Consider the following 18,433-nt stretch of genomic DNA (forward strand, 5'->3'; position numbering starts at 1 on the left):
TGATATGTAAAGGGAAGTCCTAGGGAGGAGGGAGCAGGGCTTGTTTACTTCTTCCCTCAATGGATCCATGGGTTCTAAGGTCAGAAAAGGAGGTTGCACCTGAACATTATTAGGAAGACTTTCCTTACTGTAAGAAGGGCTGTTCAGCAGTGGAATTCTCTGCCTCAGAGTCCGGTGGAGGCTCCTCCCTTGGAAGCTTTTAAACAGAGGGTGTGTGGCTGGCCATCTGTTGAGGGGTGTTTGTGCTTTCCCTGCATGGCAGGGGGTTGGGCTGGATGACCTTGGGTGCTCCCTTCCAACTCTATGATTGCGAGAAAGGGTTTCCTAAGGAAGAGGGAGAGGCTTCCTTGCTGCTGCCCTGGAAAGTAGGACTGAGTGGAGCCACGAGGAAGGACTTCCTGACTGTGAGAGAGAGCTGTGGAACTCTCTGCAAACACTTAGAAACAAATGCGGTCATTGCTAATAGTCAACATGGATTTATCAAAAACAAGTCATGCCAGACTCATCTGATCTCTTTCTTCGACAGAGCTACAAGCTGGGTAGATGCGGGGAATGATGCCGTGGATGGAGCGTGTCTGGATTTCAGGAAGGCTTTCTTGGACAAGGTCCCCCATGACCTTCTGGCAAGGAAACTAGGCCAATGTGGGCGAGGCAAGGCTACGGTGAGGTGGATCTGGAATTGGTTAAATGGACGAACCCAGAGGGTGATTCTCCCCAAGGCTTCCTCCTCTTCATCCTGGAAAGAAGGGACAAGTGGAGTGCCATCCGGAGGGTTCCGTCCTGGGCCCGGTCCTGATCAGGATCTTCATTAACGACTTAGATGAAGGGCTAGAAGGCAGGATCATCCAGTTTGCAGATGACACCGTATTGACGATAACCAAGACTCCAGAGGACAGGAGCAGGATTCAAAACAATCTTGACAGATTAGAGAGATGACGGGCCAAAACTCACACAATGAAGTTCAACAGGGACAAATGCAAGAGACTCCACTTAGGCAGGAAAACCGAAATGCAAAGATACAGAATGGGGGACGATGAGGCCTGGCTCGAGAGCAGGACGTGTGGAAAAGATCTTGGAGTCCTCGTGGGGAGGAAGGGGAACATGAGCCAGGAATGTGATGTGGCGGCAAAAAAAGCCAATGGGATTTTGGCCTCAGGCATCAAGAGGAACCTAGTGTCTAGGTCCAGGGAAGTCCTGCTCCCCATGCTCTGTTCTGCTTTGGTTAGACCACTTTACCTGGAATCACATTGTGTCCAATTCTGGGCACCACAATTCAAGAGAGATATTGACTCTAAGCTGGAATGTGTCCAGAGGAGGGTGACTAAAATGATCAAGGGTCTGGAGAACAAGCCCTATGAGGAGCGGCTTAGGGAACTGGGCATGTTTAACCTGAAGAAGAGAAGGCTGAGAGGACACATGATGAGGGCCATGTATAAGTATGTGAGAGGAAGCCACAGGGAGGAGGAGGAGGGAGCAAGCTTGTTTTCTGCTTCCCTGGAGAGAGACTAGGACGCAATGGAGGAATGGCTTCAAACTACAAGAGAGGAGATTCCACCTGAACATGAGGAAGAACTTCCTGACTGTGAGAGCCGTTCAGCAGTGGAACTCTCTGCCCCGGAGTGTGGTGGAGGCTCCTTCTTTGGAGGCTTTTAAACAGAAGCTGGATGGCCATCTGTCAGGGGTGATTTGAATGCAATATTCCTGCTTCTTGGCAGAATGGGGTTGGACTAGATGGCCCAGGAGGTCTCTTCCAACTCTAGGATTCTATTATGAAGAACTTCCTGACGGTGAGAGCCGTTCAGCAGTGGAACTCTCTGCCCCGGAGTGTGGTGGAGGGAGGCTCCTTCTTTGGAAGCTTTTAAGCAGAGGCTGGATGGCCATCTGTCAGGGGTGATTTGAATGCAATCTTCCTGCTTCTTGGCAGAATGGGGTTGGTCTGGATGATGGCCCAAGAGGTCTCTTCCAACTCTAGGATTCTAGGATTCTATGATTCTGCCTCCTCCTTCCTTCCTTCCTTCCTTTCTTGGAAGCTTTGACACACAGAGGCTGGCTGGCCATCTGCCAGGACTGCTTTGATGGTGCTTCTCCAGCTGACAAGTCCCGCCTCCTTCTCCTCTTCCGGGGGCGTTCCTGACCCCGCCCACCCGCGGCCACGTGGCCAAAGAGGGAAGATCCCGCGCGTGTTCCTCCTCCGCCCGCCAGGGGCCGCCCTCGCGCGTCTCTTCTGCTCCTCTTCCCGCAGAGGGGCTTCCGGTGTGGGTGCCGGAAGCGGTGTGTGCGGCCTCCTCCTCCATCCTGGGTGCCCGTGGCAAGCCAGGATGTGGTTCACGTACGCGCTGAGCTGGGCCGCGCTCCTCATCCAGGCCGCCTTCGTCACCCTCGGCATCGGTAAGCCACACCACCCTCTCCCCACTCCTTTTGGCCCCTCCGGGGACCCGTCGCTCTCTCTCTCTGCGCAGGGGGGAGGGGGCGGGGCCTCGCTGTCTTGGACTCCAACTCCCAGCATTCCTCACTTGGATCTACCTATACCAACTACAGTAGGCCTGGGCCAACTTGGGCCTTCCCTCCAAAGGTTTGGACTCCAACTCCCAGCATTCAAGAGTCCAGAAGTGGCAGGCAAACTTCGGCCCTCCCTCTGGGTGTTTTGGACTCCAACTCCCAGCATTCCTCACAGCCTCAGGCCCTTTCCTTTTCCCCCTGGGCCGCTTAAGCAGGAACACCTCAGCAAGCAAGAGTCCAAAAGTGGCAGGCAAACTTGGGCCCTCCCTCTAGGGTGTTTTGGACTCCCAACTCCCAACATTCCTCACTTGATCTACCTATACCAACTAGATTAGGCCTGGGCCACCTTGGGCCTTCCCTCCAAACTTGGGCCTTCCCTCCAAAGGTTTGGACTCCAACTCCCAGCATTCAAGAGTCCAGAAGTGGCAGGCAAACTTCGGCCCTCCCTCTGGGTGTTTTGGACTCCAACTCCCAGCATTCCTGGCCTCAGGCCCTTTCCTTTTCCCCCTGGGCAGCTTAAGCAGGAACACCTCAGCAAGCAAGAGTCCAAAAGTGGCAGGCAAACTTGGGCCCTCCCTCTGGCTGTTTTGGACTCCAACTCCCACCATTCCTCACAGCCTCAGGCCCTTTCCTTTTCCCCCTGGGCAGCTTAAGCAGGAACACCTCAGCAAGCTTAAGCGGCTGAAGGGGGAAAGGAAGGGGCCTGAGGCTGTGAGGAATGGTGGGAGTTGGAGTCCAAAACACCTGGAGGCTCAAGTTGGCAGCCAGACCTGAAGGAAACTAAGGAAGTGAAGTGGAATGAGGTTTTGGAGTGCAGCTCCCAGAATTCCAGGCCTTCTGGGAGCTGGAGTCCCTTCCCAGGGAGAACTTGGACCCCTCCGACCTGTAGCTGTGGAAGGGGACAGACCTGTGTGTGTGTGTATGAGGGCATGGAACAAGGAAGGAAGGGATGAGGAAGAAAAAAAGAGGAATAAGGGAAAAGGAAGGAAGGGACGAGGAAGAGAAAGGAGGGAAGGAATAATATTAATAACAATAAGAGTAATAATAGTGTGATCCACTACAACACCTCTAGACTGGATTACTGTAATGCGCTCTACGTGGGGCTGCCCTTGAAAACGGCTTGGAAATTCCAATTGGTCCAACGGGCAGCAGCCAGGATGCTAACTGGTTCTCCTTACAGAGAGAGGTCAACCCTCCTGTTTAAGGAGCTCCACTGGCTGCCGTTTATTTTCCGAGCCCAATTTAAGGTGCAGGTGCTTACCTACAAAGCCCTGAATGGTTTGGGACCAGCCTACCTGCGTGACCGTATTGCTGTCTATGAACCCACACGCTCACTCCGGTCATCTGGAGAGGCCCTGCTCGTAATCCCGCCCGCATCACAAGCGCGCTTGGTGGGGACGCGAGACAGGGCCTTCTCCGTGGTGGCCCCCCATCTCTGGAACACCCTTCCCAAAGATCTCAGACAGGCCCTTACATTGGCAGTCTTCAGAAAGAATTTGAAAACCTGGCTGTTCCAATGTGCCTTTTCAGATTAGGAATCTCCCAGTACCAAATCCCAGAAGCACTTTAGTACCAAAATCACCGCACACTGCACACCACACATATATCATAATCCCACACCCCTCCGATATATCAGCACTTTTAACCTTGTGCCCCTACTCCGGCTGACTCAGTTTTTAATAATGTCTTGTCGTATTGTTATTGTCGTTTTTTTTGCTTAACTGTTTTTATTTGCTAGATATTGTATTGTTGTATTGTGTTGGGCTTTGGCCTGTTGTAAGCCACATCGAATCCTTCGGGAGATGCTAGCGGGGTACAAATAAAGTTATAAATAAATAAATAAATAAATAAATAAACAGCCAGCAGAGCGTCTGCTGGGGACTCATCTTGTTGTGTTTCAAATAACAACAACAACAACAACAACAACAACAATAATAATAAAGTAGTAATAATGATGTTTATTTATATCCTGCCATTCCTCCTCAAGGGACACGGGGCAACTTACAACCAAAATAGTACAATAAAGCACAATACAGCAAAACAGAATCCTAGGATCCTAGAGTTAGAATTTATTATTATTATTATTATTATTATTATTATTAATAGAGTTAGAAGAGTTAGATGGCCTCGTGGGCCATCATCCCGTCCAACCCCATCCTGCCAAGAAGCAGGAACATTGCATTCAAATCACCCCTGACAGATGGCCATCCAGCCTCTGATTAAAAGCCTCCATAGAAGGAGCCTCCACCACACTCCTTCCGGGGCAGAGAGTTCCACTGCTGAACAGCTCTCACAGTCAGGAAGTTCTTCCTCCTGTTCAGATGGGATCTCCTCTCTTGTAGTTTGAAGCCATGCGTCCTAGTCTCCACACCCAGCTCTTTAAGCCATTCCTCATAGGGCTTGTTGAAGGATGGAATGTTAAATGGGATAAACAATTGATAACGCACCCAGTTGATATACTCCCACCCTGTGCTTCTCTCTCCCAACGTGATCCCTTCCTTTCTCTCTCTCTCTTTCTCTCTCGTGCTGTTCCTCATCCCTTCTTCAGCGGCCGGATTGTACTACTTGGCGGAGCTGATTGAGGAGTACACGGTGGCCACCAGCAGAATCATCAAGTACATGATCTGGGTAAGAAAGAGCCGGAGGGGCATGGGCCCACTTCGGACCTCCCTCCAGGTGTTTTGGACTTCAGCTTCCACCATTCCTAAACCTTCGGAGCTGTTGTGGGAGTTGCAGTCCAAAACACCTGGAGGAGGGCAGAAGCTGGCCTGGGGGGAGGGCCCGGGAAGTGTGGGCTTGGCGTGTTTGGGATGGACAGAGAGCGGCCAAGTCTTCTAGGTCTGGCTTTGAAAGAAGAAGAAGGAGGAGGGCTTTGGGGATCTTAAAGGGCTGCTGTCGTTTTGAGTTTTGAATGTGAGGTTTTTTTAATGGATTTTGACTGATTTTTTTTTAAAAAAAAATTAAAACCACATTTATTTTAATACAAAATGTACTGCACAATTACAGAAGTAATCTCTTGTCATGCGTTAGCATGAGTAGCATGCAGATTGACTCTAGCCCAGTTAACTGTGTGTGTTTAGCCTAAACTGGGCATGTTTAGCCTGAAGAAGAGAAGGCTGAGAGGAGATATGATAGCCATGTATAAATATGTGAGAGGAAGCCACAGGGAGGAGGAGGGAGCAAGCTTCCTTTCTGCTTCCCTGGAGACTAGGACGCAATGGAGCAATGGCTTCAAACTACAAGAGAGGAGATTCCACCTGAACACGAGGAAGAACTTCCTGACGGTGAGAGCCGTTCAGCAGTGGAACTCTCTGCCCCGGAGGGAGTGTGGTGGAGGCTCCTTCATTGGAAGCTTTTAAGCAGAGGCTGGATGGCCATCTGTCAGGGGTGCTTTGAATGCAATATTCCTGCTTCTTGGCAGAATGGGGTTGGACTGGATGGCCCACCAGGTCTCCTCCAACTCTTTGATTCTATGATTCTATGATGAATTGGCTCATAAAAGAAAAACACACGAGACTTCGGCTTAAAGTAGAAAAGAAAATATTGTAGTATTGGCTAGGGCTGGGCGGTTTCGTTAATTCGTAATTCGTTAAAAATTCGTTATTTTTTTGTTTTGTTAATGAAGCGATAACGAACCATTCTGGAGCAACTTAAAAACGAAACGAATTTTTCAATTTGTTTTGTAAATGCTTCGTATTTCGTTATGTATTTGTTTCGTTATCGGTTTGAGGTCGTTTCGTTATTACTTCCGCATGTCTGGGGCAAGTTTTATAGTTGTTTTTTTGTTTAATTAGTGAAAAAAAATTATAATATCACACCAACCGTCAACAACAGAGGGAGAGGGAAGCTTCAGAAGTTTTTTTAGCGTATTGCGCGATCGCGGCCGCCATTAACGAATCGATTCATTATTGTTTTGTAATTTTTTGCCATTTATGAAATTTCGTAAATATTGAACTTTTTTTAAAGGAAAATTTCGGATTTCTTTTAAATATCGAAACGCAAAAAACCCCAAAAAACGAATCGATTTTAGAAACAATTTTTTCCGTTGTTACCCAGGCCTAGTATTGGCAGCATACAAAAACAACGTAGCAGGATTGCTGTTTCCACAAAAGTAACATGAAACCATATCTTCTGAGAGATAGCACTACTCAGCTGTGATCAGCAGGAATCCTTGTCCTCTTCTCATGGCTGTGTCTTCGCAGGACATCTGCAGCATCGTCCCCGGCTTACACAAGGCAGAATGGCACAGAGGCATAGATGCACAATAGCATAAACGCACAATGGCAAAGAAGCTAAACACACAGTAGCTATCTTTATACACATGAAAATAATAGGCCTGGGTAACAACGCAAAAATTTGTTTCTAAAATCGATTTGTATTTGGGGGGTTTTTTTGTTTCGATATTTAAAATAATTACAAAATTTTCCCAAAAAAAAGTTTCGGTATTTACGAAATTTCGTAAATGGTAAAAAATTAATGAATCGATTTCCGAAACAATAACAAATCGATTCGCTAATGGCGGACGCGACCGCGAAATACGCTAAAAAACCTCCAAAAACTTCTGAAGCTTCCCTCTCCCTCTGTTGTTGACTGTTGGTGTGATATTATAAATTTTTTTCACTAATTAAACCATAAAACTGGCCCAGACATGCGGAAATACTAACGAAACGACCTCAGAACAATAACGAAACGAATACAATAACGAAATACGAAGCATTTACAAAACGTGTTTAAAATTCGTTTTTTTAAATGATTGCTCCAGAATGGTTTGTTATCGTTTTGTAATTGAAAAAATTAACGAATTATTAACGAATTACGAATTAACGAAACGAAACCGCCCAGGCCTAGAAAATAACACTCTCAATTAACTCTTCAATTAACTGAAACAGCTGTAGCACAAACAGCCTTGAACCTTACAGCAACTTAGATAAAGTACGTTGCAAACTCTTAGTAGCAACATCTCTGTGTACTTTCACATGCACAGATAAAGTTAGCATCTCCATTTAATAGTATGAAACCGTTCTTCGGTACTGTTGGTGGGAATGCCCCCCCCCCCCTTTTGTGCTTTTTCAATCAGTGGTGTATATCAGGGGGTTTTTTTCCCCTTGCTTTTGCCTTCCTGGGGAAAAATGGATCTCTGAAAATCTGATGTTTTTCCAGTGTTAAATATTGGGTGGCTCGCAAGATGCTTTACAGACATAATGTATGCAAAACAAAAGGTGTTGTGGCTTTAAGTAAAGCATAAGCACACCCACTAATAATATGGGGTGCAGCTCGGCAAACACAGCTGCTGTGCAAACTCCCATTCATATAAATGGGGCTTCTAAGAATTTTACGTGATGAATAATGATTTTGACTGAATTTTAGTGATACTTAATCCTGTTTTAATGTTTGTAGATGTGTAAGTTTCAAATTGTATTGAAATGCCTTTCACGTGAGCCGCTTTGAGTCTCCTGGCGTTGAGAAAAAGCGGGGTATAAATAAATATAATTAATTGATAATGATAATGATGATAATGATAGGGGAATGAGGTCTCTGGGAAGCGCTGCCTTGGGGTTGAACTGCATTAGTGCTGCGTGGAGGGGGCAGACCCCCAAAGAGTGGGACAGCAATTCCAGTGTGACTCTGTGGTCTCCTCTAGGGATACCCTAGAACAGTGTTTCTCAACCTGGGGGTCGGGACCCCTGAGGGGGTCACGAAGGGGTGTCAGAGGGGTCACCAAACACCATAAAAAACACAGTATTTTCTAGGTTCTTGTGGGTTTTTTCGGGCTATAGAGCCATGTTCTAGAGGCATTTCTCCTGACGTTTCAGGAGAAATGCCTCTAGAACATGGCTCTATAGCCCGAAAAAACCCACAAGAACCTAGTGATTCCAGCCATGAAAGCCTTCGACAATACACAGTATTTTCTGATGGTCATGGGGATTCCATGTGGGAAGTTTGAGCCAATTCTATTGTTGGTGGAGTTCAGAATGCTCTTTGATGGTAATGAACTATAAATCCCAGCAACTACAACTCCCAAAAGTCAAGAACTATTTCCCCCAGACTCCACCAGTGTTCACATTTGGGCATATTGAGTATTTGTGCCAAGTTTGGTCCAGATCCACCATTGCATGAGTCCGCAGTGCTCTCTGGATATAGGTGAACTACAACTCCCAAACTCAAGGTCAATGCCCATCAAACCCTTCCAGTGTTTTCCGTTGGTCATGGGAGCCAAGTTTGGTTCATTTCCATGGTTGGTGGAGTTCAGGATGCTCTTTGATTGTAGGTGAACTATAAATCCCAGCAACTGCAACTCCCACAGGACAAAACCAGTCCTCCCCCAACCCCACTAGCATTCACATTTGGGTGTATTGGGTATTTGTGCCCAGTTTGGTCCAGTGAATGAAAATGCATCCTGCATATCAGAGATTTACATTTTGATTGATAACAGTAGTAAAATGACACTGATGAAGTAGCAACAAAAACAATGTTATGGTTTGGGGTCACCACCACATGGGGGGCTGGATTAAGGGGTTCGCAGCATTAGGAAGGTTGAGAACCACTGCCCTAGAAGGACCAAATTCCCATCCAAGTTGCAGATTCGGGTTCCACGGTTGTGGAGGAGGCCTCTTGTTGTACCTTGTTCTGTTTTGGGACATATGCACTGCAAAGAAGAAAGGCAGGTTGGGAAGTAGAATCATAGAGTCAAAGAGTTGGAAGAGACCTCTTGGGCCATCCAGTCCAACCCCATTCTGCCAAGAAGCAGGAATATTGCATTCAAAGCACCCCTGACAGATGGACATCCAACCTCCAAAGAAGGAGCCTCCACCTCACTCCAGGGCAGAGAGTTCCACTGCTGAACGGCTCTCACAGTCAGGAATCATAGAATCAAAGAGTTGGAAGAGACCTCCTGGGCCATCATCCAGTCCAACCCCATTCTGCCAAGAAGCAGGAATATTGCATTCAAATCACCCCTGACAGATGGCCACCCAGCCTCTGCTTCAAAGCTTCCAAAGAAGGAGCCTCCACCACACTCCCTCCGGGGCAGAGAGTTCCACTGCTGAACGGCTCTCACAGTCAGGAATCATAGAATCAAAGAGTTGGAAGGGACCTCTTGGGCCATCCAGTCCACCCCCATTCTGCCAAGAAGCAGGAATATTGCATTCAAAGCACCCCTGACAGATGGCCATCCAGCCTCTGCTTCAAAGCTTCCAAAGAAGGAGCCTCCACCACACTCCCTCCGGGGCAGAGAGTTCCACTGCTGAACGGCTCTCACAGTCAGGAATCATAGAATCAAAGAGTTGGAAGAGACCTCTTGGGCCATCCAGTCCAACCCCATTCTGCCAAGAAGCAGGAATATTGCATTCAAAGCACCCCCCACAGATGGCCACCCAGCCTCTGCTTAAAAGCCTCCAAAGAAGGAGCCTCCACCACACTCCCTCCGGGGCAGAGAGTTCCACTGCTGAACGGCTCTCAGCAGTAAACAAAGTAAACAAAGAAGGTCGCGGGGGGGGGGGGGGGTTGCCTTTCCTGAATGGCGGGCTGTGCGCTGACCCCAGGGCTTCTCTCTCCTTCTCCCTCTCTCCATGTGTGCTTGTGCCAGTTCTCGACGGCGGTGCTGGTGTGCCTGTACCTCTTTGAGGGCTTCCCGGGGCTGATGGTCGGCGTGGGTCTCTTCACCAACCTGGTCTACTTTGGGCTCCTGCAGACCTTCCCCTTCATCATGCTCACCTCCCCCAACTTCATGCTCTCCTGCGGTGAGTCACTCCGGGAGCTCAGCCCACAATCAGGGGTTGACGGCCGCCCAAGCCACGTCAGGCGGAGGAGCGTGGGAGCCACGCTCGCCTTCTTTCAGCTTCACACAACTAGGTTGCCGCTGTGAATTTGGGGCTGCCATTTTTATGGAGGCAATCATTGCCAGGAAGACCAAGAAATGGAATAGTTTTGTTGTGATTCTGCTATCGCACAACGAAATCAAAAGCCTTCCCCAGCACGCACCACAAAGCAACACAACCATCCCTCCACACCCCCAGCCACCACAGGCACCCTGAGCTCTCCCTGGGATTTATAGTTTTGTGGGTGATTTAGAATTTTCAAACTGCACATCCCAGCTGCTTGCAGGGATGCAGCCATGGCATCAAAATGCTTTGATTGTGCCACTTGAAAGAGAGACGTAGGTGGCCTGGGAATAGTCCAGTTGCCCAGTTCGTTTTGCCTTGAATCCAGGTTCTGGACACAGACCTGAGCGCAGGGTGAAGTGGCCTCAGAGACGGGAAGGCAGCCGAGGAGGAAGAGGGCTGTGGCGCAGCTGGCTGAGTGTCAGTTGCATTAAGATCACTCTGACCAAAATGTCATGAGTTCGAAGCCAGCCCGGCTTGGAGTGGGTTTCCAACCAATTGTGTAGCCTGTTGTCAACCTTTGCAACCCGAAAGACAGTTGCATCTGTCAAGTAGGAAAATTAGGTACCACCTTAAAGTGTGGGGAGGCTAAATTAACTGATTTATGAGGCCATAAAAAGAAGACTCCAGCTAAAAAACATGCGGGGAATGCGGCAGTGCTTCATCAGTGTCGCAGATGGACGAGGAAAGCGACAGCTCCCCTGGAGGCCAGAAAAAGTTAAATAGCCGCTGTGTATGTCTGTAAATGTTTGTATGTCAAAAATTGGCATTGAATGTTTGCCATATATGTGTACACTGTAATCCGCCCTGAGTCCTCTGCTATGGGGTGAGGAGAAGGGCCAAGTAGAAAAGCTGTAAATAAATTCATCCCTGGCCTCAATGGCTATAGTGAGGGCTGGAAAGATGCCTTTTGGTCCTGATGAGGACGGAGCCGCTCTGAATCATGGCTCTTGCCTCGGATTCCATACTCTGGGCTGCAAACAATACTCGGTCGACTTGCAGGTTTTGCACAGCTGCTGGAAGTGTGTCTATCTCTGTGTGTGGGCAGTGCTGGGGGGCATCTCTCTCACCCTCCCATTTGCCTTTCAGTGCTGGTTGTGCTGAACCACTACCTGGCGTTCCAGTATTTTGCAGAAGAGTATTATCCCTTCTCAGAGGTAAGCGGGGTTGGGGGGGGGCGTTCTGCGCTTCCTGGGGCCGAGGGAGGGGGGAGAGCCAGCCTTCCACGCCTGCTGGCCCCAGAGGGTTAGGCCCCTGCTTTCTGGATGCTGAGGCCAGGGGGGCCCATGCCATTGTGTTCCCCACCCAGAAGCGTGGCTTTGAAGGCTGCAGAGGCAGGAAAGAAAGTGGACGGGAGGGAAACCGATTGAGAGTTCCAGGGGTGCTCAAAAGAGCAGGAAGGGGGTCCCGGAGCACATCATCATCATCATTTAATTACTTATTAATTGCCCTCCATCCAAGATGCTCTAGGCCAGTGTTTCTCAACCTGGGGGTCGGGACTCCTGTGGGGGTCGCGAGGGGGTGTTAGAGGGGTTGCCAAAGACCATCAGAAAACATAGTATTTTCTGTTGGCCATGGGGGTTCTGTGTGGAAAGTTTGGTCCAATTCTATCGGTGGAGTTCAGAATGCAATTTCATTGTGGGTGAACTATAAATCCCAACAATTACAACTCCCAAATGGCAAGGTCTATTTTCTCCAAACTCTACCAGTATTCACATTTGGACATATTGAGTATTTGTGCCAAGTTTGATCCAGATCTATCATTGTTTGAGTCCACAGTCCTCTCTGGAGATAGGTGAACTACAACTTCCAAGCTCAAAGCCAATGCTTGCCTAACCCTTTCATTATTTTTTGCTGGTCGTGGGAGTTCTGTGTGCCAAGTTTGGGTCAATTCCATCTCTGGTGGAGTTCAGAATGCTCTTTGATTGTAGGTGAACTATAAATCCCAGCAACCACAACTCCCAAGGTCCAGAGAATGAAAATACATCCTGCCTATCAGATATTTACATGCTGATTCATAACAGGAGCAAAATTCCAGTTCAACGAAAATAGCAACGAAAGTAATTTTAAGGTTGAGGGTCACCACAACATGAGGAACTGTGTTAAGGGGTCAAGACGTTAGGAAGGTTGAGAAGCACTGCTCTAGGCAATTTACAAACTAAAATTGTAAAGGATAAAAATACATACATACAGAAATTGATAAAATTAACAAAGAAAAAGGATAGCACTATGTAACACCATTGGAAAAATGCTCTGTTCCTGGTTTGTGTCATTTCCTGTTTAATTGTGCAGGACTTACTTGCAAACGGGTGGTTCTACTCTGGAAACCTTGTTTTGTGGCTGCCACAAACTAGGTTGGATCAGTGGGGACTCGATGATGAGATAGTCATCGAAAAAGTAGAGCCAGATGCGCCATCGCCGGGTGTCCGGCATTGAAAAACTCTCCCAAAATGGGCCAGAGCAGGATGGTGTCCCTCCCTCCCCCAAAAAGCAACGTTTTGGCATTTTAGTAAACCTTTCTCATATTTTTATGATAGAACCAGTTAGGAAATAATGATTTTTTAAACCCAGGATATAATTTTATTTATTTATTTATTTTGACTTGTATACCGCTACTCCCAGTTGGGCTCGGAGCAGTTTACAGAAGCAAATTAAAACAATACAATTAGCTTTAAAAATAACCATAACCATAATAACAATTAAGGAGCAAGAACAGGCATCGCCCGGGTTGTTCACCCATCAAAAGCTTGCCGGAAAAGCAAAGTTTTACAGGCTTTCCGAAAGGCAAGTAGGTCTCGGATGGTTCGAGTTTCGACCGGCAAGGCATTCCATAAATAAGGGGCTAATGTATTGCTTGGTAAGGCAGGAAGGCTATGTCGTGCGTGGGTGGGCTCCGCCAAGGAAGCCCCAGAGCCTGCAGGAGCCCCTCAGAAGGGGGTGGCTTGGGGGCCCAAGAGGGGCCAGTTGACACCAGTGCCTTCCTCTCCCTCTCCACTCATTCCTCTCTCTCTCTCCTGGCCAGGTCCTGGCGTACTTCACCTTCTGCCTGTGGCTGGTCCCCTTCGCCTTCTTTGTCTCCTTGTCGGCTGGGGAGAACGTGCTCCCGTCCACTGTCCAGCCTGGAGGTGAGTCCCGGGGGCCCCAGGCACGGAGGGGGCCCTCAGCCCCACAGAAGGGTTGAGCAGCCTCTTGAGTTGCACACCAAGTTGCACACCAAGCAGCTCAAGGTGCAGGAGCCCCACACTCAGCCTGGCAGCCCCCCTCCCCAGTTGCCTCAAGGCATCTTTGGGGCCAAGAGATTGTTTTTGTGCCTCCTTCCAGCCTTGGCAACCCCCAGGGCGAGAAGGGCGGCCAGTTAACCTTGGCCTAAACACCGCTGCTAGTCTTGGCCGGAGGTGAGTTGCTGAATCAGAGAGGCTTGCCTACTGGCTGGCTCAGCATTCAGCAAGGGACTCGGTGGGCTTAATTCTAAACTCTAAAGACCTAAACCAGGGGTCCTCAAACTTTGTAAACAGAGGGCCAGGACAAAATCCCTCAAACTGTTGGAAGGCCGGATTATAATTTGGAAAAAAGAACACATGAATTCCTATGCAAACTGTACATATCTTGTATTGTCGAAGGCTTTCATGGCCAGAATCACTGGGTTGTTGTAGGTTTTTCCGGGCTATATGGCCATGCTCTAGAGGCATTTTCTCCTGACGTTTCGCCTGCATCTATGGCAAACATCCTCAGAGGTAGTGAGGTCTGTTGGAACTAGGAAGTGAACCTAGGATGTGAACCATGAGAAGGCCAGCAACTCTCCCACTTGGGCTCCACATCCCCCTTTCACGCACACACACACACCCAAAAACACCTCACTCCCTCTGAGGATGCTTGCCATAGATGCAGGCAAAACGTCAGGAGAAAAACTGCCTCCAGAACATAGCCATATAGCCCGGAAAAACCTACAACAACCCACTGTACATATCTTATTTGTAGTGCAAAAAACACTTCAAAACAATACAATAATTAAAACGAAGAGCAATTTTAACAAATATAAACTTATTAGTATTTCAATGGGAAGTGTGGGCCTGCTTTGGGCTGATGAGGTAGGGTTGTTGTTGATGTTGTTGTTGTGTGTTTTCAAGTCCTTTCAGACTTAGGTTGACCCTCAGCAAGGGCTGGGCAAATGACCTTGGAGGGCCTTAGTTTGAGGACCCCTGCCCTAAACAGTTCCGTCCCAGCTTACCTGTCCAAATGTATCTCTCCTTATGAGCCATCTAGGAATTTAAGATCACCTGGGGAGGCCCTGCTCTCAGTCCCACCTTCTTCACAGGTGTGCCTGGCGGGGATGAGAGACAGGGCCTTCCTTCCTTCTCGGTGGTGGCCCCTTCCCCAGCTGTGGAACTCCCTCCCTAGGGACATCATATTGGCCCCCTCCCTCCTGATCTTCTGAAAAAAAGTAAAATCCTGGCTTTTTGAACAAGCCTTTGGAAATGCAGTGCAATAGACCAAGACAGGATTGTGTAAGTTTGAAACATGGAACGGCCTAGACGATGCGACTGGAAAATGAGATTGTGAAGGAGCGTGGTTAAAGCTTACTGCCACCTAATCTGTGAGGGAAGCCGGGCAACGATCAATATCAGCTTAGGAGCTATTTTATAAAGGGACTATTAATTACAGAAGGCCTTATTAATTTGATAGCGTAGCGTTTACTGTCCCTGGCTTGACTTTACTTCTTATGCAGGCTGTTTGCTAGGCCTGGGTAACAACGGAAAAATTTGTTTCTAAAATCGATTTGTATTTGGGGGGTTTTTTTGTTTCGATATTTAAAATAATTACAAAATTTTCCTTTTAAAAAGTTCGATATTTACGAAATTTCGTAAATGTGAAAAAAATTACAAAACATTAACGAATCGATTTCCGAAACAATAACGAATTGATTCGTTAATGGCGGACGTGACCGCGAAATACGCTAAAAAACCTCCAAAAACTTCTGAAGCTTCCCTCTCCCTCTGTTGTTGACTGTTGGTGTGATATTATAATTTTTTTTAACTAATTAAACAAAAAACTTGCCCCAGACATGCGGAAATAATAACGAAACGACCTCAGAACAATAACGAAACGAATACAATAACGAAATACGAAGCATTTACAAAACGTGTTTAAAAATTCATTTTTAAAAAAATTGCTCCAGAATGGTTCGTTATCGTTTTGTAATTGAAAAAATTAATGAATTATTAACGAATTACGAATTAACGAAACGAAACTGCCCAGCCCTAACTGTTTGCCTTGAGAGAAACTGTATCAGGCAAGGCTTGAGGAAAACAGTAACAAGTTTATTTTAACAGGAGTATAACATGTTTAACTGTTTCTTCACAAGAGGCACAAATCTTGATTGGTTACATTAGTAAGGTTTCATGAGTAATCTCAGGCACAGACTTCAAGAGGTTTCTATAAGCAGGTGTAACTCTTCTGGACAACTGTTCTAATAAAGCAAATAAGCTAAAAGGCTTATTAACAGAATTGGCTCCCAGCCAAACCTTGATTCTTAACTCAGAATCAATAACCCCCTGTAGTTTTATCACTACCGGGTCCTTTTCTGTAACCCCTTTGGTCACCAATTAATTCCCTGAATCTCCACCCAGAGACTCAGTCTTCCCAGTAGCTCACCGGCTTACTGACTGACTTTTTCAAAACAGCTGCCCCGTGAAGAGGCAGTTGGCTCCGCCCCTGTTGCTATGGCAACTCAGCTAACACCAAGCCACCATCTCCAACAAAATATATTCCTTCATACTTACCATTTATCAACCACTGTCTAAACAACACATAAACATGAGAATAAAAGTTACACATCGTCACAGAGATTAACAGGAAGACACTAGTCATTGTATGTTTTTAATGCTTTTGTAGTGATTTTATAATGTTGTTGTAAATGTTTTAATTGTATGTGGTGGATTATTGTGGCGTCGAATGGCTCCCCATTTGTAAGCCGCCTTGAGTCGCCTTCAGGCTTGAGAAAGGCGGGATAGAAGTGCCGTAAATAAACAAACAAACAAACGCTGACTGAGCCTTGCCAACAAGATCGCAGCCCCAGATGCCAGGCACTAGAACCGATGCCCTCTTGGCTGGCTGCAGAGCCAGGCGTGGCACTGGGATTGCGGGAGAGGGCTGTTGCGTGTCGGTGATGCCAACGGCAGGGCAAGCCATGCGCTCAGTTACGCAGCGGCCAGTCCAGCCTCCTTTGGGACACCCCTCCTTGCCTTGCTCAGAGGTTAAGCCTTGGCTCTGGCCATTCCGCTGCCCTCACGGCCTTGGCACTGGTGCAAACTCCCGATGGGGCTCTGGCGGTGGGCAAGCGGGTCAAGGGCTGCTCTGACCACCTTCTCTTCTTTCCCTTTTCCGGCCTCTTAGACGACGTGGTCTCGAACTACTTCACGAAAGGGAAGCGGGGCAAGCGCTCGGGGATCCTGGTCATCTTCTCCTTCATCAAGGAAGCCATCTTGCCCAGCCGCCAGAAGATGTATTGACGGGCCCTCCGCCCGGCCCTTCTGTGGGGGCTTCTGCTGGCCGGCCCCTCTCCCTGAGCCTCTCCCCGAGGGACACTGGATGTGCCCAGTCGGACTCCGCAAGGAAGGCGCTGGAGCGGCCACTTCGCAGAACACTCTGGTATAGTTAGGTGTGCTCCAGGACGCTTCCTACAACCGCAGGATGCAGCCATCATCATCCTGTGAGAGCCAAGACCTTCTTTCTGAAAAGGGACTTTCTTCATGGGTCTCTCCACTTCGTTGTGAAGGCATTCCGGGCTCCGTGGAGTGGCCTCGGGGGCTTTCTGTCGAGAGAGCATTCCTTCCCAGCTGCTTTCTGTGGGCTCGGCACCTGTAGGCACTTCCTGTTTGACACAGACTCAGACCTGATGGGCAGGGGACCACTTGGTCCATCTTGGGAGGCATTTCCAGAGACAACGGATGGACCCTGTCCCGGGAAGACCCCTCTCTCCCTCCCCTACTTTGATCAGGAAGTCAGCCCCCCCTCCCTCCGTCGCTGCCTGAGGACACCTGGGGGCAAGGGTTGCTTCTGTGAACTGATTTTGTGTCTTAGGTGGCGTAATAATCGAGAGATGGCGATTTGCACAGGCTTCTGGCCCTCCCCTCTCCTTCTGCGCTTGGTTTCTCAGAAAGGAAGCCCCTGGCACCCCTCGCCCACCCCCTTGCAAGGGCCCCTCACCTGGCGCAGAGGGTGGGGACATATCCAGGGGGGGCCAGGACGCTGCTCTCTCCGCTCTGGATGAGCGCGTGTGGGAGGGGAGGGGAGGGTCCGGGAGGGGTGCCCGGATCCCACCTGACACCCGATCTCCCCCTTTCTTACGCCAGTTGAGGCCTGGCCTCTGTTTTAGCACTACAGGCTCCGTGTTAATAAAAAACATGAGGTGATCTTGGCCTCAGAAGCAAAGGCAGAAATAGTAGGTGCATCCTTTTAATTCGCGAATCTGTGGCTCAGTCCCCTGAAACCAGCTCGTTTACTATTAATGCCTCAGTATCCTTCATCTAAGCCCCCCCCCCCCTCCCTCCGGTGGTCAAACCACTGAGCTGCTGAAATTGCCGACGGAAAGGTTGGTGCTTCTGATCTGGGTGAGCTCCAGCTCCTGCCAACCTAGCAGTTCAAAAACATGCAAATGCGAGTAGATCAATAGGAACCGCTAATGGTGCTCCATGCAGTCATGATGGCCACATGATCTTGGAGGTGTCTATGGACAAGACCGGCTCTTCAGCTTAGATATGGAGATGAGCACCATCCTCCCAAGTGGGAGATGACTAGACTTCGTGTTGAGGGGAAACCCTTGCCTTTACTTTTCACCCTTCATCCAAAATGCTTGGACCAGGAGCGTTAGGGATTTTAGTCCCCAATTTTGGAACGCCTGCATATTTATAGTTGAACATACCAAGAGCGTGGGAGTGAGACCCACACCAAAAGGCAGAATTAATTTGCACTCCATATTCTCTGAATTTGAGAGAATTCAGAAAAGACAATGATGCTGGGGAAAGTGGAAGGCAAAAGGAAGAGGGGCCGACCAA

At 48.3% G+C, this 18,433-nt stretch overlaps 1 protein-coding gene across 1 annotated transcript; it reads left to right on the forward strand.

Annotated features, from left to right (window-relative positions):
- The first annotated feature begins 2,249 nt into the window (after positions 1–2,249).
- TEX261 (testis expressed 261) lies at positions 2,250–17,810 on the forward strand. The gene is made up of 6 exons (XM_060779520.2): positions 2,250–2,388; positions 5,048–5,127; positions 10,085–10,238; positions 11,469–11,536; positions 13,402–13,504; positions 16,773–17,810. The coding sequence occupies exons 1-6, from the start codon at positions 2,319–2,321 to the stop codon at positions 16,886–16,888; spliced, it is 591 nt and encodes a 196-aa protein (XP_060635503.1). The 5' UTR covers positions 2,250–2,318; the 3' UTR covers positions 16,889–17,810.
- The last annotated feature ends 623 nt before the right edge of the window (positions 17,811–18,433 follow it).

This window comes from Anolis sagrei, chromosome 5 (genome assembly GCF_037176765.1).
Source record: "Anolis sagrei isolate rAnoSag1 chromosome 5, rAnoSag1.mat, whole genome shotgun sequence".
NCBI lineage: Eukaryota > Metazoa > Chordata > Lepidosauria > Squamata > Dactyloidae > Anolis > Anolis sagrei.

Bases quoted from the DNA above. Each gene is read 5' to 3' on its own strand.
- TEX261 (XM_060779520.2), top strand. From the start codon at position 2,319: ATGTGGTTCACGTACGCGCTGAGCTGGGCCGCGCTCCTCATCCAGGCC. The intron at 10,239-11,468 runs GTGAGTCACTCC...TTTGCCTTTCAG, and splicing joins CAACTTCATGCTCTCCTGCG to TGCTGGTTGTGCTGAACCAC. The intron at 13,505-16,772 runs GTGAGTCCCGGG...CCGGCCTCTTAG, and splicing joins GTCCACTGTCCAGCCTGGAG to ACGACGTGGTCTCGAACTAC.